At 53.6% G+C, this 26,575-nt stretch overlaps 1 protein-coding gene across 2 annotated transcripts in view; it reads right to left on the bottom strand.

Moving 5' to 3' along the window:
- Positions 1 to 550: 550 nt before the first annotated feature.
- Positions 551 to 26,575, bottom strand: part of PHF21B (PHD finger protein 21B) — a 118,223-nt gene continuing 92,198 nt past the window's right edge. For both annotated transcript variants that reach the window (XM_037847286.1, XM_037847287.1), the window contains 8 exons: positions 17,235 to 17,286; positions 14,647 to 14,723; positions 11,445 to 11,499; positions 8,038 to 8,060; positions 6,222 to 6,380; positions 4,726 to 4,801; positions 4,338 to 4,441; positions 551 to 2,574 (listed from right to left, as the gene is read on the bottom strand). In XM_037847286.1, coding sequence (XP_037703214.1) covers positions 2,353 to 2,574; positions 4,338 to 4,441; positions 4,726 to 4,801; positions 6,222 to 6,380; positions 8,038 to 8,060; positions 11,445 to 11,499; positions 14,647 to 14,723; positions 17,235 to 17,286 — 768 coding nt within the window. In that variant the 3' untranslated portion in view covers positions 551 to 2,352. The remainder of the gene's footprint in view (positions 2,575 to 4,337; positions 4,442 to 4,725; positions 4,802 to 6,221; positions 6,381 to 8,037; positions 8,061 to 11,444; positions 11,500 to 14,646; positions 14,724 to 17,234; positions 17,287 to 26,575) is intronic.

Here is a 26,575-nt window from a genome sequence, read left to right as displayed (position 1 = left end):
TCAGGGAGGCAGCAGGAAGTGTACTGTGTGGGGTCAGGCCGAGCGGACTTGAAATTGAACCCCTGCACCCCTCTCCTCCCTCCCCGGACAGTGGGCAGTCCCTCAGCGTCTGGCTGGCCCAGGGGTGGACAACTGACCCAGTGGGGCCAATCAGAGGCCCCCAGCACGTCTGCAATTAGGATCAGGGCCTCGGGCTTCCCGCTCTGGCTTATTTCCCAAAAGTCCCAGTGGTAAACTCCAGGGCAGGTGCTGGGACGTGTCTGCCATGTTGCCGGAAAGCCAAAAAAGCAGGTGACAATGCACTTACCAAGCAGGCTTGAGCAGTGGCCTGCCCGTCCTTGGGCTCACACAGCACTGGGCCCTGGGGAGGCTGCGTGGGATCAGTGGGGGGCCTGGGCTGGGGGGTGCCTGTGAGCTCTCTCCTCCTACCCTCCCTTGGGACGAGTGGTGGGGGCAGGACCCCGACGTTTGGCCCGAGTCCTCTGCCCACCTCCCACATGCCCTCCCAAGGGCCTCCCCGCTGTAGGCAAGGAAACAAAAACCACAGGGCTCTGAAATCATCCATCGCATTTAATGCATCGTACAGAAGGAAAACTACATCGGCATATTCAGGACAAACACTTTCTCTATCCTCACTACCCACTGGATGGTCTTCCTTGGTCCAAAAAGCTAACTCTCGGGACACGTTGCAGCTACCCCTCCTGGATCCAACCTTTCACAGCTTCCCAATATGTTAAAAAAAGCAATTTGATCCATCCGAGAAGAACACCGACAAACGAAAAAGGAATTCGAAGACATCGCGAGCCACGCAGCAACGCATCGTCGGCAAAGAGAGTAACCAATATAGAAGACACGTCTCACACAGTTCATTTTGTTCATCAATAAAAGAATATAAAAATCTTGTTCAACCCCGTGTTGAGTGTATTAAAATAGATCTGTATCGTACAGCACAGTTTCTCCCGGAAGAGTGAGGACGACAGGAGGGACTCGGCTGGCCTCCATGCTCTGCACCTGTGTCTGGATGCGTGTGGGTCTGTGGCCGCAAGCGCACACGCGTGTTCAATGCGATTTGGCACCTTGTGATATGCCCAGGGGCGGGAGCTGGGGGCTCCTGGGCGCTGTCCCGTTGTGCTAAGTTCCTTGGAACTCGAGAAGCTGGTGGCAGGACAGGCCCAGCACGAGCCCCTGAAAGCCGGCGTGCGGGGACCCTCAGGCTCTCAGCTAACTCAAAGGGTCAGCAAGGAGAGGGGCTCAGAGCCCCCAAAGGCCAAACTCTACCGAGGCGGTCACCCCTTCTCCAAACCCTCCCACCCTGGTTCTTAAAAAACCCTCTGGGTCTCCCTAAATCGACCAGCCTCCCGGAAAGGAGGTTTCCCCATTTATACCTTGAAGCAGGTATTTCTATAAGCAGGAAAAAAGCCAGCAGGTGCCCCCGCCCCTTTCACATTAAATATCTTACAGTAAAAACACCATATAAAAACGTAAAGTTATTTTTTGGCATAGTGTCTGTACTGGCAAGAAAAGAGTGGAATACTTATCAGCTCTTCCAAAGGAGAAAATAAAAGGCTTCGGTCAGAAGATGAATGAGTCAACCCAAAATAGAAAACCTGCCAAGGGCCTCCCCTGCACGGTTTCAGCTCCATGTTTGCCCGAAAACTCCATGAGAAAAATACATCGATAGCAACAATGAGTCCAAAAGGTCTGCAACGGGAAGGAGGCAAGGAGCGAGAGCAAGCTGCAAGGACGCGGGGCAGGGCCCGGGCCTCGGCAGGGAAATACGGCGGCGACTCCTCAGGAACGCACCTCCGGGACTCTTTCAAGTTTAATGCTGCAATTCTTAACCCTAATAATACTGACAGAAGGGGGCCCGGGGTGCCCTTTGGTGGGCCTGTCGTGAGCACCAGGGGGTCCTCCGTGAGCACGTGGCCCTGAGGGGGCATCGTGTCCTACCCAGGGGTCCTACTGATCATCCGCCCCAGCTGCTTGAGACCCAACTACCTCTACTACTCAGCTATGTCTCTGTGGGGGGCACCTGCTCCGTCTCCCGCCCCCTCCTCTGGAGGCAGCAGGAGGCTGTGGGGGGCTGTGGCAGCCCCGTGGCAGTCAGAAACTGGCCACACACCTGGGGCCGTCACTCTCCACTTGGCTCCGGGGGCCCCATCTGGACTCCGCCACCACCCGCTGCCCCAGCTCTAGGACTCTGACCCAGCTCGCTCTCCCTTCTTTTTTCTCTCTCTGCTTATATTTTTGTCTGAAATTCATAGTGTTTATGAATTAAGGCCAGCAGCACCCCCAGGTTGTGTGAGCAGGTCCCAGTAACTCTCCCTGGTGGGAAGACAGGTCGCTGGGGGGTCAGTTGTGCCCCTGGGTGTGCTGGAGGGTGGGGTGCATGGCTGTGGTGGCCGGCGGCTTGGTCCAGGGTGTGGCTAGCAGTGGGGAGGGACTGGTGGCCGTCATGGTGACCTGGAGCACCTGCTCGCCCTGCACCAGCCTCAGGAGGGTGCGGAGGCGGTCCAGGGACGACTGGGTGCCCCTCTGCCGGGCCAGCAGGCTCGTCTTGAGTTCCAGGCATTTCTGTCAGGGGAGGTGTCGGAGAGAACAGGTCTCAGATTCCAGGGCATCCACGGAGAGGCCCAGCCATTTATCCAACACCCCTCCCAACCCTGATAAGGCCTGGAAGAAACCAGGCAGAGGGCATCATGAAACCCAGGCAGCAGCTAAAAATGGAATTAAATGCAGAAGCTTCTTTTATATTTTAGGGTTACAAAAGGTGCACTTTTACAGGGACATGGGGACATTCCCCCTCCCAGATCATGAAGTTACCTATTCTACTGCTGTTACCATCATCACTATCACCACTGCCATCACTATCACCATCACCACCACCACCACAATCACCACCACCACCACCAACACCACCATCACCACAAATACCACCATCACCACTGCCGCCACCGCCATTACCACCACCAAAACCAACACACCATCACCAACACCACCACCATTATCACAACCATCACCATTACCGTCACCATCACCATCATAATCGTCACCACTGTCATCACCATCACCATCACCACCATCACCACCACGATCACCACCACTAAACAATCATTACCACTGTCACACCACCATCACTGCCATCACCACAACCACCACCATTACCATCACCACCACCACCACCGTCACCATCACCACCACCACCACCACAATCACCACCACCACCACCACCATCACCATAAATACCACCATCACCACCGCCGCCACCGCCATTACCACCACCAAAACCAACACCATCACCACCACCACCACCATTATCACAACCATCACCATTACCGTCACCATCACCATCATAATCGTCACCACTGTCATCACCATCACCATCACCACCACGATCACCACCACTAAACCATCATTACCACTGTCACACCACCATCACTGCCATCACCACCATAACCACCACCATTACCATCACCACCACCACCACCGTCACCATCACCACCACTACCACCACCAACACCACCATCACCAATACCATCACCACTGCCGCCACCACCATGACCATCACCATTACCACCAAAACCAACACCATCACCATTATCACAACCATCACCACCATTACCAATATCACCCACCATCACCACCATCACCACCACGATCACCACCACTAAACCATCATTACCACTGTCACACCACCATCACTGCCATCACCACCATAACCACCACCATTACCATCACCACCACCACTGTCACCATCACCACCACCACCACTACCACCACCAACACCACCATCACCAATACCATCACCACTGCCGCCACCACCATTACCATCACCATTACCACCAAAACCAACACCATCACCATTATCACAACCATCACCACCATTACCAATATCACCCACCATCACCACCATCACCACCACGATCCCCACCACTAAACCATCATTACCACTGTCACACCACCATCACTGCCATCACCACCATAACCACCACCATTACCATTACCATCACCGTCACTACCACCATCACTCTAATCACCACCACCAACACCATCATGTTTATGATCACCCTAAGGAGGAGGAACTACGTCCATTTTACACCGGAGGAAACTGAGACTCAAAGAAGATCAGGGCCTTGCTGAGGTCACCCCTGAAAAGGGGCAGAGCTGGGTATTTTAACTGTTTGATAAATATCACTTAAAGGAGTCACAGAGGCACGTCCTCCACCCACTGACTTGCTGATGGCCTTTCCCGGGCCTCAGCGCCTGGCCCATGAACTCTGAGTCTACATTTAGGGGTTCTAAGGGCAGCACCCCTTTCCCTCCCCACCCGGCAGCACCTTCACGGCTGAGGCCAGGCGCCGGTCCCTCTCCTCCAGCTGCTGGTGCTCGCTCTGCAGCTCGCTGCCCCTCTGCAGCAGCTTCTGCTTCTCCTCTTCCTTGACTAGGAAAGAGCAGGCCAGGCCCACCCGAGAGGGGAAGGTAAGAGACGGCTCAGCCTCAGGGTGAGCAGGAGGGGCAGACGGGACGGAATCTAAAGCCCAGGCCTGTGGGCCGTCTCGGCTGCACCTTCCAATGGGAGCCAGGGGGCCTGGGTGCTCCCACCCCCTTGCCCACAGTACCCCTCTTTTCAGAGCTCTAGCCCAGGACAGCCTGGGCCACCTCCCAGCCCCCACCCCGAGCTTCCCTGGGGCCCAGCGGGCAGGGTGGGGGAGGAGGCAGACTTACCTGTCTTGTGGGTGACATAGGAGTGCATGACAGCCAGCATCCCGGTCCAGGGCACACCCTCATCCTTCTTTAAGGCCTGGGGGGCAGACGGGGAAATGAGCAAGCTCGGGAGGGCCGCAGACTTGGGCCCTGCCGGGACCCGGCTGTGTGATCCCAGGGGAGTCCAGCCCTCTCTGAGCTGCAAGTTCCTCAGGGGATGGTGGCCACACTGGCCTCCTGTTCTGGCTCCACGAGGGATGGAACCTTCTAGGCCTTGCCCCCTGCTCAGCACTGGGGCCTCAAACAGCGCCTGGCTCCAATACTTTTTGAACGAATGAGTGACCACTTGTCTCTTCCCGTGTCGAGGGGGACCTGACAGTAGCCCCCAGCAAGCCAGGGACAAATGGGGAGACCCCAGAATTTCATGCTGAAATGGGGAAGGGAATCATGTGCCCTCTCCACACCCCAAAAAGCTGTGGCCCCAGAGCAGGCCCAGTGCAGGGACGCCCAGCCCCCCAGATCCAAGCTCTCGCCTGGTCCCCACGAAACCTGGGGTGTGGGGAGCTCACATGGTGACCGTCCCCTGAAATAAAGTAACGCCCCACAATCAGACAAGCTCTGCAGTCTGAGACGTGCAGCAAAGCTAACTCGTGGAAAAGCATCGCTCCTTCCCACCACCCAGCCACATACAAGCTTAACGTTTTCAGTATTTCCTTTGTTCTTTTCCTACAGTTTTACCAAAATCGACTGCAGCTGTGGAACTATTTATTTTTTAACTGATCTCCATGGAGCAAGCAAGTCCCAAAGAATCACAAAGTCTTCAAAAAATCATTTTCAATGGATATGTAACATCTCAATGCACGCAAAACCTGGTATTCATTTAACCATTTCCCCTTGCTGGGAAATTACACTTTTTCCATCTTTTCTGTTTATAAACGATGGGCAAGGGACTTCTTTGTACATTAAACTTTATCTTTATTCGGATTATTTCCTTAGACTAGATGCTCCAAAGCACAATTCTGGAGGTGAAAGGTCTATCCACTTTTAGGGCTCTGGATGAAACCCTGCAAGCACAGTCAGCATTATCACTCTGCCCGTTCACAGGCTCACGCATTTGGAGGTGCTGGTGAGGATCAGCGAGACGGGGGGAGCCGCAGCGCTGCTGTCTGCCTGTGCTGTGGGCCGGCTTCTACCCGGGGCGAGTTTGGAGCCCAGAGGCAGAGTGACCTGTGCAAAGTCACCTGGCAGCAGAGGGACACCTGCTCACTCACCAGGGGCCTCAACCAGCAGTGTCTGCAACTGTCACGACCAGGGGGTGTGGTGGGGCTTGCTGCCGCACCTCCCGGGTAGAGCCAGGGACACTGCACGGCATCCTCCAGTGCAGGGGCCATCCCCGCGGCAAGGAATGGTCGGCCCCAAGGGGCCATCATGTAGCGGTTGAGAAGGTCTGTCCCCACCCAAAGCCCTCACCCCGCCCCACGGAGGTCCAGGCAGCCCAGGGCACGCGGCTCCCCTACCTTCTGCTGGCACTTGGGGCACACCCACACGCCCTTGGGCGCCGTCTTGAGGGGTGGGTTCAGGCAGCCGAGGTGGTACGCCCCCGGGCACGTGCCGCAGGGCTGCAGGTCGGCCCCGCGCTTGCAGGCTGCACAGTGCTCATTATGGCTCATCTCATTCTGGAAGAGGAGGAGGGCGGGGAGGAGGGTTGGCCAGGGCCTGGGGACCCGGCATTGCCATGGGGACCCACTGGGACCGTGGCTCTTGTGCCGACGGTTCTCAGCAGCTTCAGGAGACTGGGGTGAGTACTGGAGGGCAATGGGGTCGGGATGGACTGGGTCCGGGCCACTGATCATCAGGGGCCGCCTCCACGGGCCCCGATTCTTCCATGCTGCTCCCCGGGCCCTGGCTGTGGGTGATGGGGAGGAGCACATAGGACCCACTGGCCTAGGATTTCCCAGAGGCCCACATCCTGATGGGGGGTGCCCAAGCTTCGTCTGCACCTTCCACCTGCAGTGAGCCTCAGGGAGGGAGGTGGGTTTTTCTGGGCTCTTGGGGAGCACCCCCTCAAGTCCTCTCCCCTGCATCTCGCTCTAACCCAGTCTCTCCAACAAGCTGACTTCGCTCCTCCATTTGTGCACCTGTAACGCAGGGCAGTGAGGCCACCCCTGGCTTGTTGGGGAGGATTCAACAGGGTGAGCCCTAAAATACCTGGAATGCGCCACACCTGCAATCGGGGCGCGATAAAGGGGAGTGTCCTCCTTTCTTCAAGGGGAGGGGACTTCAGATGTCCCCACCACAGGGCCTTCACCATTTGGTTGTTCTACTTACACACCCTCAGTGACTGGGAGCTCACTACCTATCCTGTGCTGCGGACAGCTCCGGCCGAGAGTGAGGAAGGCGTTCCCACAAGCCCACCCTCCCGTAACCTGCAAAATCTGCCGACTTCCCACCCTGCAATGGAAACCCTTCTCCTACAGGTTAAGTGTGTTCTCTGTCCTGAGTTCGCAACTTCAAGACTCATGGGGCTCAGAGTTCGAGGGGACCAGAGGGATCTCATCTGGGGTGACCATGACCCTGGAGGGGATGGCAGGCACAGGTGGGGCCTCGTCTCAGGGAGGGGCGCCCCTTGCCCAGATCACACAGGCAGCTGGAGGCAGGGTCAGGACCAGCGCTGGGCGGGGGGCCGTGCTTGGAGCCAGCTTGGAGCCAGCACCCTGCAGGGCTCAGACCAGCTGTGGACACTGGTAAATGACACGGTCTAACCAGGTTGACTGGAACCCATCACTGTTGCTTCTCAGTGGCTTAAAACAGTACAGGTGTTTAAAATAGAATTGAAATACTTTTCTGGGATCAGAAATTTAGTAAAGAAAAACTGGATACATCCTGAGGCCGTGCTTACGAACAAGGTCATGAGCTGCCTACATCCCGGGAAGCAAGAACATGGGGTGTGCGTGGGGGTCTCGGAAATGCAGATGTATGGCGCGAGGCCCTAGAGGTGATGGAGTCTAGACCTCACGGGGTGGGCAACACAGGGCCAGGGGAGAGCCCAGCTCGTCACCCAGCCCCAGCTGCTTCCGTCGGAGCCTTCATGGCTGTGGGGTCACTGCTGGGCTCCTGAATCTGTGAGCTGAGCCCTGTGGTGATATCCCAAGTTGTGGAACACGGACTTGGTGTTTGAGAAGCTGTCGGCACCAAGGGCGAGCGCAAAGGCCGCAGCTCCAGTTCAGGGCAGTGGAGCGCTGGGTCCCCCCACCTTTCCAGGACTCAAGGAGCCCCCTTTACTGAAAGCATGGCCCCCAACCCCACCAGGTGTGAATGAGAGGGGACACGTACCTTCCAGCAGGGGTCCTCATTGGCTGGCACAGGGAAGAAGGGGAGACCAGGTTAGAGGGCAGTGGAGGAGCACAGGTCAGGAGGGAGTGCAGAGGCCTAGTGTGGCGGGGTGCTCACCCCAGGGCGTGATGGGAGCATAACAAGGCCCCAGTAATACCTGAACTCTCACCTCAGGGCATGATGGGAGTCCCACAAGGCCCAGTGACCCCTGGGTGCTCACCCCAGGGCATGATGGGAGCCCCACAAGGCGTAGTGACCCCTGGGTGCTCACCCCAGGGCATGATGGGAGTCCCACAAGGCCCAGTAATAACCTGAGCCCTCATCTCAGGGCATGATGGGAGTTCCACAAGGCCCAGTGACCCCTGGGTGCTCACCCCAGGGCATGATGGGAGCCCCACAAGGCGTAGTGACCCCTGGGTGCTCACCCCAGGGCATGATGGGAGTCCCACAAGGCCCAGTAATAACCTGAGCCCTCATCTCAGGGCATGATGGGAGTTCCACAAGGCCCAGTGACCCCTGGGTGCTCACCCCAGGGCATGATGGGAGCCCCACAAGGCGTAGTGACCCCTGGGTGCTCACCCCAGGGCATGATGGGAGGCCCACAGGGCCCAGTAATAACCTGAGCCCTCACCTCAGGGCATGATGGGAGTCCCACAAGGCCCAGTGATCCCTGGGTGCTCACCCCAGGGCATGATAGGAGGCCCACAGGGCCCAGTAATAACCTGAGCCCTCACCTCAGGGCATGATGGGAGTCCCACAAGGCCCAGTGACCCCTGGGTGCTCACCCCAGGGCATGATGGGAGCCCCACAAGGCGTAGTGACCCCTGGGTGCTCACCCCAGGGCATGATGGGAGTCCCACAAGGCCCAGTAATAACCTGAGCCCTCATCTCAGGGCATGATGGGAGTTCCACAAGGCCCAGTGACCCCTGGGTGCTCACCCCAGGGCATGATGGGAGCCCCACAAGGCGTAGTGACCCCTGGGTGCTCACCCCAGGGCATGATGGGAGGCCCACAGGGCCCAGTAATAACCTGAGCCCTCACCTCAGGGCATGATGGGAGTCCCACAAGGCCCAGTGATCCCTGGGTGGTCACCCCAGGGCATGATAGGAGGCCCACAGGGCCCAGTAATAACCTGAGCCCTCACCTCAGGGCATGATGGGAGTCCCACAAGGCCCAGTGACCCCTGGGTGCTCACCCCAGGGCATGATGGGAGCCCCACAAGGCGTAGTGACCCCTGGGTGCTCACCCCAGGGCATGATGGGAGTCCCACAAGGCCCAGTAATAACCTGAGCCCTCATCTCAGGGCATGATGGGAGTTCCACAAGGCCCAGTGACACCTGGGTGCTTACCCAGGGCATGATGGAGTCCCACAAGGCCCAGTGACCCCTCGGTGCTCACCCAGGGCATGATGGGAGTCCCACAGGGCCCCAGTGACCCCTGGGTGCTCACCCCAAGGCATGATGGGAGCCCCACAGGGCCCCAGTGACCGCTGGGTGCTCACCCAGGGCATGATGGGAGTCCCACAAGGCCCAGTGACACCTGGGTGCTTACCCAGGGCATGATGGAGTCCCACAAGGCCCAGTGACCCCTGGATGCTCACCCCAGGGCATGATGGGAGTTCCACAAGGCCCAGTGACACCTGGGTGCTTACCCAGGGCATGATGGAGTCCCACAAGGCCCAGTGACCCCTCGGTGCTCACCCAGGGCATGATGGGAGTCCCACAGGGCCCCAGTGACCCCTGGGTGCTCACCCCAAGGCATGATGGGAGTCCCATAGGGCCCCAGTGACCGCTGGGTGCTCACCCAGGGCATGATGGGAGCTCCAGCACAGCACCCAGCGAGGCCCAGGGTCGCACCCGGGTACAATGGGGTAAGGGGCTGCGCTGGCTCTTGCTGGGCCCAGGCCCAGGGCAGGCTCCTGGTGGCCCAGGGCTCCCTGGGGAACACGGTGGCAGTGAGCCGCCAGGTCCACTGGCCACAGAGAACCATCCCTACAGGAGCTCTTCAAAAGTGACTTGTCTTCAACTCTTTGGCCACAGTGCACTCATTGTGACCAGTGGTATCACACCACACAGGTACACTCATCACAAAAAGGTTTCGTTTTAGCTGCTGGGTCAGAGAGACTAACCACCACCTCTCTAAATATCCACCATCCAACAGACGCCACGCAGCACGCGGGAGCTCACAAGGCGGTCACCTGCACCCCTCGCGTCGCTCTCCTGCTCTGGGAGCAGGCACTGTTACGGGCCCATCTTACAGACCGGTAAGTCCAGGCACAGGGAGGTGGCACGATGGCCTAAAAGCCACACGGAATCCTGAGAAGCGAGCACTTTCTGCCCTTGGGACTATTCTTTCTAACTGAAAATAAGACGCATCCTCCCACTGCTGCTGTACTCAGGACGTGGGTTTCCTGGCTCCCCTCGGAACGTGCAAAGGGGGAAGAACGGCAGAAGAGGGCCCGGGTACCCTTGGACGGAGGCGTGGGCCTCAGGCCAGGTCCCGCCTGCCAGAGCTGGGGACCCTGGCAGATCTGCCCAAGCCTTCACTGCGCGGAGGAGGCCCGAGGCCCGGAGGGGAGGGAGGGCCCCGGCCACACAGCGGGTTGCAGGAAAGCTGAGTCACGGACCTGGGATGTCCTGTCCAGCTCTGCTGGCCCCAGGGCAGACCCCTGAGGGTGAACAAGGTGTGGGGTGGGAGCCACCCAGCCCAGCCTGGGAGCTGTGCTTCCCGGGATGCTCCCCGAGGGAGGGTAACCAGGAAAGAAGAGGGCTGGTGGCAGGCGGGGCCTGGGCAGGGCCATCTGGGCAGGGCCCCTGGGACAGGGGCCACCCAGGGGACCTGCAGCAGGACAGGCTGTGGCCCTGGCTTCAGACTGTGGCTCTGGGCCTCCCATATGCTGCAGGGGAAGTGCTAGGAGGGGTGAAAGGTGGAGACCCTCCCCTCAGCACATCGTCCTCACCCCCATCCGTGCCAGCCCTGTGGAGGTCGGGTCTGCCAGAGCTGCCAGTGGCACTGGGTGGCATGGCTCTCAGCCCGGGCTCGCGGCCATGGTGGGCAGAGGGTGTTACCTGGCGTGCTGGGCTCTGGGCCTTCCATGGGACCGGGGCCGGCTCTCCCACTCAGAGCCTCAGCTTCCACACCTGTCAGGTGGTGGGGGGACACCCCAATGGCCCTTCTCTTTCCTAAAGGAGCCGTGAGGACCAAGGGGACAATGGCCCTGGGAGGACCCTGTGCCCACAAGGAAGCAGCCAGGATTGCTGTCTGGGAACGTGGCTCTGCTGTCACCCATGGGTGGGAGGCTGTGGGACTCAGCCCAGCTCCTGCCCAGGTCTGGGGCAGAGGGCGAGAGCCAGCTACAGCCAGCCCCAGCGTCCCCCAGCAGTCGCAGCCCACGGGGGGTACCTACCTCTTGCCGTGAGGAACAGCGGGTTGTTGAGATAGTTGGATGCCAGCCGCTTCCTCTGCAGGGGACAGAAAACAAAACCACCGGGATCATCTGAGTCTGCTCAGCTACAGGCCTCTGCCGTGTGCCCTGCCCGGACCCACCCTGACGCCAGCTCAACAACCCCTGCCAGGGGCAAACAGAGGGTGCAGGAGTGGAGGGAGAAGCAGGGGCGGGGGTGGGGGGTCGTGAATCAGCAAAGTCCCCCTCAGCTCCCGGAGGGTACATGTCTAACTCAGGAAGGACAATGAGAGATCCCAAATCAGGGCAAAGCAGTTACAGAGTTGATGTTCCGTCCTCCATCTGTCTGGCTCCTGTATCAACTGTTTCTGGAGTGTTATGGATTGACCCCCCCCCCCCCCCCCCGCCAAAACCCCACCGCTTGGCATGTGGGCCATGATGGAGGTTTCTGGTGCATTCCGGAAGGGTGGCTTTAGTCCCGGGGCTTTAGCAGCCACAGGCCACATTGTTTTAGACCTTGTAGCTGGCAGTGGCCTTGGCTATGGCAGGTGGGTGGTTCAAAGTTGTGGGGCTGGCTTTTAAGACCTGTCTCTCAGACTAAGTGCAGGGTGGTGTAGACGGAATTATGAACTTCTTAATCTTAATCCATTCCTGTGGCGGTGAGCCCATTGCAAATAGGACCTTGGGAGGACATTATTTTTGGTTTAGCTGTGGCCCCATGAATGAGGGTGGGTTTTAATCCGATTACTGGAGTCTTTATGAGGAGAAAGCCACCTAGAGGAGCAAGAAACTGGAAGTCACCAGAACCTGGAAGAGAACAACGATGCTGCCATGTGATAGAAAAGCCCAGAAACCCGAGGATCACGGACCAGCTGGAAGATAACTGGTTCGGGGCGGCCTTCTAGCCTGAGACCGTGAGACAATGGGTTCACATGTGGCGTATGTCGCAGGAGCCAGGAGACTGTGAGCCGTGGAGGGCCACCTGGGGGAGACGTGGTGTCCAAGGATGGAGGATCCCGGGGCTTTCAGCTCACGCTTGGTTTCCCAATGTCGTCTCTGGCCCTGGCCCCACACTTCGGAAAGCAGGGTCTGGCTTCGCCCACAGAACAGTGGACAGTGTCACAGATGAACAGATCAAAAGGAACGGGCCCTTGTACAGAGAACATGCCGTTTTCTCAGGTGCCAGCAGAGAAACAACTCACTGAGATCCTACGACAGGCCCGAGCCTGGGGTGCTCTGCCCTGGGATGGCGTCTGCTCAGAAACCAGGGAGCGGGCGACTGGGCTCAAAAACAGACCCCCAGGCATGCCCTCCACAGAGGCAGTGGGAGGGCAAGAGGGGAGGCCCAGGCTGGTGGGGCCCAGGGCTGCAGGCAGGGCGGGTCAGGGCCGGGACGCCCAGCTGCGGGCAGGTTCACGAGATGTGGCTTTTTCAGGACAAGTGGCCCAGGCTGACCGGCGGCCTGGAGAGGCGCCACGGGAAGGCCTTCTCCTCCCTTCCTCCGGGATGCCACAGAGCCTTGCTGGCCCTTGGTGGGGACAGCAAGAGTCTGGGATGGTCCTGGGTTGAATAGGGTCCCCCCCAAAAGGCATTTCAAGACCGCACCCTGCGAGGGTACCTGTGAATGGGACCTTATTTGGAATTAGAGATTTTCAGATGCCCTTAAGAGGAGGTCACCCTGGGTTACCCAGATGGCCCTATGGACACTACGATGGGAACGTACGAGCACTCACCTCAGGAACATCATTCCTCTTAGGAGGCTGCCCCAAGGGGTGGAAACTGCCCCCACATTTAATGGGGTGGGCCTGGGGCCGGCTCCTGGGAGAATCTTGTTATTTCCCACGAACCCTTTGGATGTCACTGAAGCTGTGGGGGGGGGGGGGCTCGGGGCTGAGCTCCTGCACTCCAGGACCCTATGGAGGCCACCCCCGCTGAGGGGGCTCCCAGGGAAGCCTTGAGCACCCGAGGGAAGGCTGCAGCCAGGCTGTAGAGGGGCTCCTGGAGACAGCATCTGTGCTTCAGCCTAAGAATTGTGGGCTCTAATTTACAAGGGAAAAGAAACTCCTTCCCAGATCCGACTTCCGGAATGTGGGCACGGGAGGGCACCACGGTCACGCTCACCTCCTGGCGCTGCATTACCAGGGCAGCTCTTGCCAGGGCCGAGCCACAGTGGACAATGAACGATATGTGGGGTGGGTGGGGCCCGGACATGAACTCCCGGCCGAAAGCAGAACACACATGGCCGTGCAGCGAACTTTCGTGTACTTTGTGGGGGTCCCTCCCCTGCAAAGTGATTTTCTGTGGCCACCTACTTGATGGGGACGGATGTTAAAAGTCATCAGACCTCCCCAAGGGAGGAGAAAATGTACCAAAACTCTGTTCGCACACTCTCCTTGTCCTAACCCTTATAAACCACCGCCTGGCACCCTCCACTTTCGCAGAGCGCTCACTTCCATCTTTCCTGGCCGGCTGCCACCGTGGAACCATCTCCTGTAAGTCAGTCCACTAAACTCACGTTACTCCGTGCCTGCGTGTCCTTCAGTCCTGGGGCTGAGCTGGGTTGGAACACCCTCCCCGCCATGGCACAGCCATCTGGGGGAACCTGCACACGGACCCAGGAGGAGCAGTGCTCGGAGCTGGGGGTGGGGGGGCTCAGGCGGCCCTGACGGACGGCTGTGTCTCTCCCCGGGTAGGAGACACGCTCTGAACCCCGTGGCTTGGAGAACAGAGAAACGGGGCGCATAGGAGGGGCCCGGCTGCTGGCCTGGTGCTCCCTCTCTCCTCCCTGGGAAGGGAAGAGTGGATGCTCCGAAGGAGACCGGGAGAAGGAACTGGCCACGCTCAGCGCAGCCCCTTCTGGACCTCCTTCTTTGGGGCCAGCCTGTTTCACGAGGCCCACGGTGGTCCCAGAGGTGGGCCTGGGTGACCCGCCTGACTATCTCAGGGTGAAGAAGGATGACACCCACAGCAGCCCACCGTAAGCCACACTGCCAGCGCAGCCTGTGCTACAAACAAAGCCGAGATCTGCGCTTCTGCATCTTTTTCTTGATTCTGAACTTGAGAGGTGAAGGGGTGTTTTTTACTGTCATCCTGAACCCCAACTCCAGGAGGGGTAAGGGAAACAACTTGAGAGGGAGGGAGGCCTGTCCGTGTGGGGAACCCCTCTTTCCCCCCACCCCAGCGGCTCGGGGATGTGGGTGCCCACCTCGGTCTCCAGGAGGCCGCTGTAGGCAGGGTTGGCTGTGCTTCTTCTCTTCCGCTCTTGGCGCTTGCTCTGGATTTCTGGGAAGCACAGACACAGCAGTTATTAGCTATTAGATTCTTCCTCGGCATGCCCTGTGCACCACCAGACCCTCCTGCCCCGCAGCCCCTCTGTCTGCTCTCGGCCTGGTCCACGGCCTGCCTAGCCCAGCATCCCTACCCCCCAGGGGTCCCAGGATGGGCGGGGCCTCCAGGAATCGTCCATCCATGGCAGGACAGCTCTGGTGGCCACAAGTTCAACAGCAGACAGGTGGGGGGGGGGGGCAGGAGAACCCAGAACCCAGGCACCCTTCCGCAGGCCGAGGGCCCCCGTGTGGTTTTCTGGTCTGTAGCTGTCTCTCTCGGGACCCCTTGGGACAACACGTGCTTTTCTGGTGAGCGCTGGCCTGGCCGAGCCGCCAAGTGGGGTCAGCAGCTCACGGGGAAAGCAGGTGCAAACCTGCTTGGTGGCCTCTGCCCCACACCAAGCCGCAGACACGAATTCTTTCCAAGACCTTCTGGTTTGTCTTGCTTCGTGTACGGTGAGAACGATCTGCCAGGAGGCTCTCAGTCAACTCCCTGTCCACTCTTTGGAGCTGGGCTGGGGACTGGGAGCTGCCTGCTTTCATGCTAGCTCCTAATCTCTATCTCCTGAGCTCTGTTTTTTCTTTTTAAACCTTTTCTATGTTATTGGGTTTCCTGTGATGTCCCTCAGACCCTCTGTGGAAGACAGGGTCCAAGTAAATAAATAAATAAATATTGAGAATATCACAGGGGAAAAGTTTTCAAAATGAGAACCATTTATAAAAACAACACTAATAATAACTTTTATCTTAGTTCCCAAACCTTGCAAAGTTAACAAACACAATTTTTCTTGTGTCATGGAAGAGGAAACTGAGGTTCAGAGTGGAGAAGTAGCTCGCCCAAGGTCACCCAGCACAACAGAAACTCGAACCCAAGACTTCTGCCATCACTGGGAGGACCGTCTCCCCTGCTCCGTGCCATCCCATGCTGCCTCTGGGCTCCAACATCAGAGCATAAACACCTCCCAGAGGCAAGCCAAGGACTGCTGGATTCTTTAGGCTCAAGTTCAAAGGCGTGTGCAAATAGATGGGAAGCTCAGAGAACATCCTCGAACTGCTCTGCGGAGGTGAGGCTCGTTCAGATGGGACTTCCCAGCCTGAGGCCAGGTCGGCCGGAGCCCGGGGGTCTGGAAGGCTGGGCCTGCCCCTGCCAGGGTGTAAAAGGTCGGCTTTTCTACTTGTCCTCTGGGAAGTTGTCCCTCCAACAGAACAAGAAGGGATGATGCCTTGCTCTCCCACTGGAGGTCACCAGGGAGAGGCCTGGGCCCATCTCCCAGCATGTTTGGCTCAGCAGAGAAAAGCTTGAACCTCTGCTGCAGCCCATGGGCTTTAGAAACCCTCATACCCGGGCTCTGATCCCGGCTTGGCCGCTAACAGGCTGTGTGCCTCGGCCAGGTCCTTGCCCTTCCCTGGGCTTCACTCACTCACCTGTTAGGATGGAGATAGCTTCCACCTTAGATTACAGGAGACGGTAAGTACCTGGGCACCACAGGTGTTCAGCTCATTCCCTTCCTTTCCTCATGTTTAGAAGGAAAAGCAAATTTACCTTCCTTCCCTAACCCAGACTTACTTGGGTGCATGTTTTTACTTTATAAAGGTATTTGGCAGGTGAGCTGGGGGTTGTGGAAAATGCTCTGGATTGGGAGTCAGGAGACCTGGGTTCCAGCACGGCCTGGTATCGACCAGCTGTGTGACCCTGGGCAAGTGAATCAACTTCTCTGGCCTCAGCTTCTCCAGGTGGGCAAAAGAGGGCTGGTCTTGATGGTTTCCAAGCCCTCAGGTTCTACCAGGAGGCTCACAGCTCACAGTGTAGTTGTCCATATCAGTGAAGTCAACAGCACATCTTTCTAAGGTCATGGTGACCTGTTGGCTCAGATAAATGAACGCTATTTCTACTGAAACATTTGGTGGGAAACCTGAGTTCGCAGGCTGGCTCTGCAGCAGGGGAGGTGGTGGCTAACACACACGCATGCAGTGTGGACGCTGGTCTCGCCGCTTTACAACAATCCCAAGAGGAAGGTTCAGTCATTACCCCATTGTACAGATGGGGAAACTGAGGCACAGAGAAGTTAAGCACCTTGCCCAAGCTTTGGCTGTTAGCAAACAGCAGAGCTGGGCAGGCTGGTCCCAGGGCCCTGCATGTGGGGCAGGGAGCCCCCATGGTCCCTGCAACAAAAGAAGAAGGTGCAGCAGTGGGTTTTGTGCAGACTTTCACAGGGCCGAGCCAGGAATGTGAGGGTGTTTCTTTGTCTTGTTTGCTTTGTGACAATGACCAGCCTCTTGACAGCTGGGACAGACCTCCCAGAAGGCTGGGTTCATGTTAGGCGCTGCCACCCGACCCGGGGACACCCTGCAACCCGCTGTTCCCCTCCGATGCCACCACCCGCCACTTCCAGGCAGGCCGCTGGGGTGCAGATCTTCCACAATCACACCCAGCCCCCCCGCCCTGTCTCGCTGTCCGGACCCTCACCTTCCAAGTGTTCTGTTGTCACCAGGCCCAGCGCTACCATGAAGGCAATTTTCTGAGGGAGGGAAAGAGAAAGAAGCGTTAACATGACCTTCAACATTCATTCATTCATTCGCTCGTTCGCTCAACAAGCACTTACCGAGCACCCAACCCTGTGGCATGCGTGGGGCTACATTGCATGGGTGCCCCAACCACTGAGGCCCCACAATTCCAGATACCAAGTAGTTTCAAAGAAACACTCAGGTATGGGCTTCCCACCATCAGGGATCAGCCACAGGAAAACCTAGAGGAGCTCCGGGGAACAACTGAGGAGTCCTTGAAAACAATGGTAAACAGACTTTTTCAAACATATTTTAAAGCCCAAAGGTGCACAACATACGACCAGTCAAAATCATTGATTCAAAGCACATTCTCATTAGTGGTCCTTGTGTGACTCTGTTTCCTTAACAATAAATTATAAACTCAATACATAGTAAACTGAGCAACCCCGGTGAGCTCAAAAGCCTAAACTTGACTGTTAAGTTGCATCTTTTCTGTGCGCCTCTCACCTCCTCCTCTTTACCCCCTCCAGTAACCCTGCTCTTGAGTTCTCTAATTATCTTTCTTTTGATTTTCTGGTAGACATATATATATACTACTACTGCATATGCACATGTCTAAACAACTCATCTGTTCTTACTTTATAAACAGGCATTGTATTGTTCACAGTCCCGTGTGTGTTTTCACTCCACTTTCTTCCCCCGCAGTCGGAAGAATTCTAAGGCAGACTCAAAGATTCCTCCCCTTGATGGCCAGACGACCCCCTTCCCTTGAATGTCAGTCTGATGGTATAGTCACTCCTTTGATGACACAATGGTAAACAAGACTCTAAGGTCGCGGACAGGAGTGAGGGTTTCCTGCTGGCCCGGAAGGACCCACCAGGAGACCTAGAGCAGCCCTGGTGGAGGGGGCAATGTGGTCAGGACCAGAGGGCGGCCTGTGAGCCAGGAGTGACCCGGACAGACACCCAGGTCCTACCATAGGGAACTGCACTCTGCCCGTGACCTGAGGAGGATCCCGCGCTCCAGATGGGACCACGGCCCGAGGCCCTGAGCGGAGAATCCAGTAGGGCTCTGTCTGGACTCCTACCATGGAAATGATGACATAGTAAATGGGTGTTATTTTCAGCAGCCAAGTTTGTTACGCAGCAACAGAAAACTAAAATATCTGCTAATGGGCATTTGAGTTATTTCTAGGTGGTTTTTTTTGTTTGTTTGTTTGTTTTCTGGTTGTAATGAACCTTTTTTTTCTGGTTGTAATGAACCTTGATGAACCTTTCTACCGGTGCAGGTAGGCAAGAATTTCTCTGGGCATCTATTTAGGAGCTAGGTCACAGGGTTATAAAAATGTTCACATTTTTAAGGTATAACCAAGATGTTTTCATTAATAGTTGTACCAATTACAGGCAACTACAAGAAGTATGCAAGAGATTCCTGTGAAGCACGCTGTAGACCTCTGTTAATTAGAAGGAAATCTATGGAGAATTCCTTTATTTAGGAAAATACTTTAAAATTATCTAAGTTATTTTAAAAACATTTGTGTGATCTAGTTATAATGCACTGTGATCAAAGGATGTGACCTGTACAAATTCTTTCATTTTTAAACATTTGACCAACTTTCTTAAGTAATTTTGTAGACACTTGAAAAGAAGTAACAGTCTTTGTAGAATATACTCTTTCAAAGTGATAAGTATCTATTTATTTCTCATTAATTACATTGCACAAATCTTCTGTGATGCTTTTTTCTACTTGCTCTATTGCAGGTTCATTTCTCCAGCAAATATTTGTAGAAAGAGCAGTAAGTGCTAAATGACCTGTCAGGTGCTGGGTGTGTAACAGGGAGCAAAAGAAACATGGAGCTGGGGACGGAGCTTGGTGATGTGCATGTGTAACAATCTTCTGTTGATATCTGCTTTAGCACATAGGAGTTCAACATTGGTATGTCCTCAAAATTAATTTTACCTCTCAGCAATATGAAATGGCTCTATCTTGTTTATGTTTTTTTTCTGCCTTGAAGTCTATCTGATTGAACCAATTTTTTAAGTTTATCGGAATACCAACAAACATTTTACAGCATCTAACAGTGGATGAAGGTTTGCTATGGGCCAGGCACCATTAATTCATTTAAGCCTCCCAGCAGGTACATAGGCTGAGGCCAAGTGAGAATCAGTGGTTAAGACTGGCCCCAGAGGCTGGGAAGGTGGGTTCACAAAGAGATGAGCTATTGGTATCACGCAGCTAAGAAAGGTGGAACTGGGGATTCAAATGATGGGCCTCAAAATCCCACAGCATTTGTGAGAGACACATCTATTTGCCGTGCTACCGATATCAAACGCTCCCCAGCAGCCTGAACACGTTGCAATCACCAGAGAGCTGCTCTGGTTTCCCAAGATTTATTATTAAAAAGAGTTTCACTATGAAGTCATTAGGCCAATGACTCAACTCAATTAGCACCAGGACAGAGTGGTTTCAATTAATACCCGTCCATCTCAGGCCCTGCTGAGATTCTTAGCATAAAAGCCATGGGAGCCAGCAGGCACTTGGGGAGCAACCTGCCTCCCTGCACAGGTGTTGGGGGCACCACGGAGAGGGCAGCCATCCTGGTCTCCATCATCTCCTGGCCCGCAAGTCTCAGGGTTCCCCACATCTCCCTCTGCCCGACTTGCCCCATCAGGCAGTGGTCTGTCTCTATACCTGTCTCAAACCCAACCCCCTCTCCACCCCAGGCCTCCCCGTCTCTGGGTGCTGGGTCCAGCCCAAAGCCCAAACTCCCGGGCTGCCAATTCAGGTTACTCAGGCTTGGTTCTTAAACTTCCCCTATTTAATCTCCTGGCACAGGTCCTCTGTGTGCCTTCCCCACCCAATGCACACAAGATGCACACGTGGTCACGTGGATGACTGCAAGTCCCCTGGCAGCTGTGGGTTCAGATCTCCCCATCACTGCATAGCCATTCCCTCCTGTGACCCCCTCCCCAGTCCCCTCAGTGGGAGGGAGTGCCCCCCAGCCCGCGCATCCCAGCATGTGGCTGAGGAAACGGACACGGGCCTGCTAGATTCTGCAGGTGGGTGGCAGAGTGCCTGGCTCAGAGCAGGCAGGTGAAGAAATCCTGGTGAAACGGTGTGTCTCTTGCTAGCAACTGTGCATATAATGAGGCTGAAAGCGTGCAGATTATTTAATTATTAACGAGAGAGAGTTTCTACCCATTTGGGTCCTGCTGGCCAATTTCGCTTTCGGCAAACCTTCTCAGCAATTTGAGAGGCCCATTCTGAAGAGAGAACGGTATTTCACTGTTCAAATTAATTCTCAGTATCAGCTTATTATCATGATTTTCACTGTAAGGTTATTGGGTAGGAGATTCACTGGAGGGTCTGTTTCAACAAAATGAACTGAAGTGAAAGGAAAGACATTCCTTTCTGACTCCAGCACCCTGTGACAGAACTCAACATTCTTGGAATGAGGTTCAAGATGATTGCAAAGAAGAGATTGCACTTGTCTCCTCTAATGCTAAATGCTGACGGTTTACAGCCCGCAGATACAGGACCAAGTCTGGATGATTCTAATGGAGATATGAGGTTCCCTCAGCAAAGGGCTCTGGTAACTGGGGGGTGTGGGACATGACACCTCGCGAGGGAGAGAAGCCCTCCTGTCTTTTCTAATTTGTAATACACGTACGGTTACATCAGCATTGTACAATGAGGAGGGCAGCTTGCTTGCATCCTTTTTCTAGCCTCTGAACCAGTTTACAATACAGAAACATCCTATTCCTGGAAAGTTTGGTGAAGCTTACCCATTCAAGAATCTGGGCCTGATTTCAGCTTTTGTAGCTGTTTGTTTTTTCAGAGGGGGACTGGGTGAAGGGAAGCCAGGTAACTTTGCGATTTCCAATTCGATTTCTTTAATGGTTAATGATGTATTTAAAGATTTTCAATTTTTTTCTAAAAAATATCTATTTTACTTACATTCTAAAATTTGTGTTGCTACAAAGTTGTTCATTATTTTCTCTTACAACTAAAAATACTTGGTGGCTTGGCTTTGTCTTTTACTTATTTGTTTGTCATTTTTAAAGAAAAATGAGGAAAGAGCATGAATAGCTACTTCACAAGGGGCTCTACTGATGCCCAATCACTTTTTCTCTGCCTTTTAAAAAATTCTTAATACAGTCGCTTTTCTTTCTTGATCCAGTCTTGCTAGACATTTACGTTTTCTTAATTTTTTTAAAAGAACTTACAGCGTTGCTAATTATCTCTTTTGTGTTATTTTCTATTTTACTAATTTCTGCTTTCATATGGGGGGGGGGTTGTTCTGTTACTCTTTTCCAAGCTTCTTGATACAATACTTAGGTCATTTATTTTTATTTACGTATCACTTCAGCTACATCTGACAAGTTTTAATTTGTAGTACTTTATGGTAGTTTAGTTTTAAAACTTTTACAAATTCCATAATAATTTCTGAGTAAGTGTATTCCTAAGTGTGTGTCTCTGTTTCTGGGTTGTGTACTGGGGGTGGGGTGGGCGCGTGCCTTGCTGCTCGCTAGTCTCAGGGTCCAGCAGCCGCAGCCTCCCATGGGGGCCCGCTGGGCGCGCAGAACCCCGAGACCCACCCCAAACCACCGAACCAGTGTCAGCATTTTGACAAGACCTTTGTGTGCTTGTTCAAGTTTGAGAAGCACATAAAACTTAGAGGAACCTGTAAGGTTAAAGAGAGCATTGAACCGATGTTGGCCATGCAGAGGGGGAAGCTATGATCCTTGTCCCAGTTCCCCATTAACCTAGAGATACAATTTCACCCCTTTTTCCCTTTTGGGTAAAGGCTGACCTCCCTCAATCAGCAGCCTCAGTTACTCAGCCTATCGCCCGGAATCCAGAGTCACGAGAAAACACTCCAGACCAGCAGGCAGATCGACAGCTACATTCCAGTGCCTGGGTCTACACCCTGGAGACAGCTCAGACTCGGACAATCCTAATAAACTCAGGTTTTAGCTCCCTGTCCACAAAGGATTGGAAATGGCAAATGTGAAGTAGATGAGAAAGAAACCAGTGGAGTATGGGGTTGGGACGAGGTTTACAGTGAGAACTGATGGTAGAATGAACAGCTGTAATGTTTTCATGGTTATTTAGTTCAATAAACTCCACTCACACCTCAAAAACAGTCACGTGAGTCTTAAGGAGTGGCTCTCAACCCTGGCTGTGCCTTAGAATCCCAGGGAAGTTCTTTTTAAAAAATACTCATGCCCAGGCCCTACCCCTTCGAGATTCTGGTTGCACTGGTCTGGGGTGGGGCCCAGGCAGCTGACAAAGCTTCCTCAGGGATTCCAGTAGGTAGCCAGGGTCTCAGTGTGCTTTTTAGTTAGCAAATACTGATTGTTGATTGCTAATTTAATCGTACGATGGTTAGAAAGTGTGTACTGCTCAATGTCAAACCCGGGAAATACAAATAGCTCTTACCTTCTCAAGCTATTTGGTTTCTGGGCTTGGAGAGCAAGGAAACACACCATGTTGAGACCCTCTCCGTGACCAGGTATGCCAGGTATGTAGTTGGGTTTTGTAATTGTTCCAAGGGTACTCGAAAAGAACAGTTATTGCCTATTTACTGGGTGCTGCAGCGTGTATGAATGTGTGTGTGTGTACATCCACTCACAAAGATGCAATCAAACTTGCTAATTTTAATGGCTAAACCTTTTTAATCTATAAAATTAGTAGAAGATTTCTTTAACTAGCACTCCCTGCAGGGCAAGAGTGTGTTGACATGGGCCTCTCCTAAAGTTCAAGTGGGATCATATGCTGTTGGTAAGTAGCCACAGCCTTAGACGTGTTCACACCTTCTGACCAGGGTCACAGTTTCTAGGATTCTAGCTGAGAGAAGGATCAGAGATCACACATTTTTGTCACAGCTTTATCATTTTTCCTGGAAGTACTTTTATTATTTAGCCATGAACAACAGTCTCTCATAGAAAGTCACAATAGAAGGACCCGGAACCCACCTGATATGAAGTACGTCCACATGTTGCTATCTTGCCCCTTCCTTACCCCAGAGAGCCTTGCCCCAGCCCTGTCCTAGACCTTGCAGTTTTCACTTAACTTGACATGTTTCCCACGTCGGTACAGAGAGGGTGTGTTCTGGTGTGTGTGTGTGTGTGTGTGTGTAACGTCCAATTTGTTAATTTTTGAACAACTGAACATCTCTCTCTTGATACTGGACACCACTTGCCCAATTAATACATGAAACACTTTTGAATTTAACTAATTTCATTTCCCCAAACATTTAAACATTAACTTACTTAAACACTTCGCAAGTCTCATACATCAGATGCCCTTACCTGTTTTGAATGCCTTAAAAAAAAGTGATGCTAACATGGTCTTAAAATGATTACAACTAAAATAGTGTCTGCAAGTGAACTCCACAGGTTTCAACCAGGCTGTCCCCATCTCTAGGCTTTGTCTACAAAGAAAGGGCTACAATTTTGTTCACCCCTGTGGGGAGTTCACAGAAAGCTGCCTTCCTTCTCCCCCTGGCTGAGGGCACAGAGGAGGGTGGGTGGGGGGTTTCCAAGGTGCTTCTAGCAAATCCACTGTCCAGAAAACCAGACCCCTTTACCCTGGGACTTCTCAGAGGCTTTGAACCATCAGGTGTATGCAAAATGCATGCAAAAAATGCACTGCCAGATCATGCAGCCCACAGAACAGGTGGGAAGGCTGAACCCTGGGAAACTCAGCCAGGATGGCACCAGGAGCCTGGCCCCCAGCCGCTGACCCCTGCCCTGCATGGAGAAGACCAACTTCCCAGCTGTCCTTGCATCCCTTCCCCATCCCTCAGGCTCTCCGTCCTGACACGGGGACGCACGGGCAGCACTAGGGAATGTCTGTCCCTTCTGTGTTTCTGTAGTGAGGACACTCCTAGAAACAGGAAGGGCGTCAGATGCTGAGTGCTCAAAAAAGAGACACACGAACTCAACTGACTAATGGTCTAAGAAAGCCAGGCCACAATCCAGAAACTTAAAAAGCAGTTGGTGACATGAAGACCTATTTATCTGTAATAATGAAAAAATAGCCAAGTGACAAGATCTTATAAACTTTTCATGAAATTTAAATTTTAAATTCACAAGTAGGGGTGTTTTCCCAGGCTTGTTGCCTAGGACCCATCCTCTCCCTCATCTCCACCCCTGTCCCCCACCCGGGTCAAGCCTGGCTTCAGCCGCTCCAGGGGTCTACAAGGGCCCCTTGGGGGCAGTCAGCGGGCAAAGTCGTGAGTGGTCTGGGAGACTGGGCCCCCCACTGTCGGGGTTCGGGTAGGTGTGTGTGAGTTTGTGCTGGGTGTCCAGTAGGAATGTGGCCGCGGGAGAGGGATGCTCTGTCTGCTTCTGAGCAAGCCACAGACGGCAACCAGCTCCCAGGAGCAGCGTGAGCCTGGACACTTTTGTGGGTGGGACGAGTGTCCTCAGGTGACCCAGGCAGCAGGGTAGAGAGGGTGAGAGAGGCGACTCCACCAGCTCACAACAGAGCACAGTCAAGTGCAGACGATGATCTGGCCAAGTTCACCCGGGCACTCAGGGGTGACAGCCTGCAAGCTCTCTCGCGCCACACTGCTCATTCTAGACTGGCAGTCCTCTAGGAATACATCCACCACCCTCCTGAGGAGTCCTTCACCTCCCATCTCCGTTGGGTCCCCTATTTCCCATGTCTCATTCTGACTCAGCTTATTCCTTTGTTTTGGTGGAATGAATCTTCCAGTTGCTTCCCGAGAAAGATGAAGGACTGAACATCATTATTACTATCATACTTGATTGATAGTTTGGCTTGGTATAGAATTCTCTTTCGGATTTTTGAAGGCATGATCCATTTTCCCTTTCTTCTAGTATCACTGATGAAAAATTGAAGGTTATTTTGTTTCTTGAGTCTCTGTATATGACATGCTTTTTACCTAGAATACTGTAGATCTTTGTTTCAACCCTCATATATGTGCCCCAGTGTATATATATATTTTAATCCGTTACTCTGGGCATGACTAAGATCCTTCCGTTTGGAAAATCATGTCTTTCAGTTGTCAAGAAATTTTCTTGCATTGTGAGACATTTCATTGACTACACATCACTTTCATTTTTAACTTCCTCTGGAATTCCTATCTGGATGTTGGACTTCCTGGACTGTCCTCTAATTTTATCTTTCTCTCTCATGTCCATGCTTTTGTCTCTTGGCTCTACTTTCTGGGAGATACCTCAACTTTATTTTCCAATCTTTCTATTGAGGCTTTCATTTCTGAGACAGTGTTTTTGTTTTCCGTGCCAGTCTGAATGTATTATGTCCTCCCAAACGCCATTATCTTTAATGTAATCTTGTGTGGGCAGACCTATCAGTGTTAATTAGATTGTAATTCTTTATGAGTGTTTCCATGGAGGTGTGCCCCACCCAACCGTGGGTGATGACTCTGATTGGATAATTTCCATGGAGGTGTTGGCCGGCCCATTGGGTGGGTCTGAATTAAATTACTGGCGCACTACCTAAGATCAGACAGAAGGAGCAAGCTTGCTACAGCCAAGACGGACAGTTTGAAGAAAGCACAGGGGCTTCAGACCAGAGACAGTTTGAAGACGGCTGTAGAAAGCAGACTCTTGTTCCGGAGAAGCTGAGAGAGGACAAATATCCCAAGTGCAACTAAGAGTGACATTTTTGAGGAACTGCAGCCTAGAGAGGAATGTCTTGGGAGAAAGCCATTTTGAAACAAGAACTTTGGAGCAGACACCAGCCACGTGCCTTCCCTGCTAATAGTTTTTCCAGACACCACTGGCCATCCTCCAGTGAAGATACCCAATTGCTGATGTGTTACCTTAGACACTTTATGGCTTTAAGACTGTAACTGTGTAACCAAATAAACCCCCTTTTATAAAAGCCAATCCATCTCTGGTGTTTGCATTCTGGCAGCATTAGCAAACTAGAACAGATTTTGGTACCAGAAGTGGGGTGCTGGTGCTGAGTTTGCAAATACCAAACATGTTGGAATGGCTTTTTAAATGGATAAGGGGGAGATTCTGGAAGAATTGTGAGGAGCTTGATAGAAAAGGCCTAAACTGCTTTGAAGAGACTGTTTATGGTAATACGGACTCTAAAGATACTTTTGACGAGGTCTTGAACAGAAATGATGAATGTGTTGTTGTGAACTGGAAGAAAGGTGATCCTTGTTTTAAAGTGGCAGAGAATTTGGCAAAATTGAGTCCTGGTGTCAGATGGAAGGAAGAATTTGAAAGCAACAACCTGGAATACTTAGCCGAGGAGATCTCCAGACTACATGTGGAGGACGTACCCTGGCTTCTC

The sequence above is a fragment of the Choloepus didactylus genome, chromosome 8, assembly GCF_015220235.1.
Source record: "Choloepus didactylus isolate mChoDid1 chromosome 8, mChoDid1.pri, whole genome shotgun sequence".
Taxonomy (NCBI): domain Eukaryota; kingdom Metazoa; phylum Chordata; class Mammalia; order Pilosa; family Megalonychidae; genus Choloepus; species Choloepus didactylus.
Note: the sequence above shows the minus strand (reverse complement) of the source record. Positions and strands in the feature narration are given on the sequence as shown.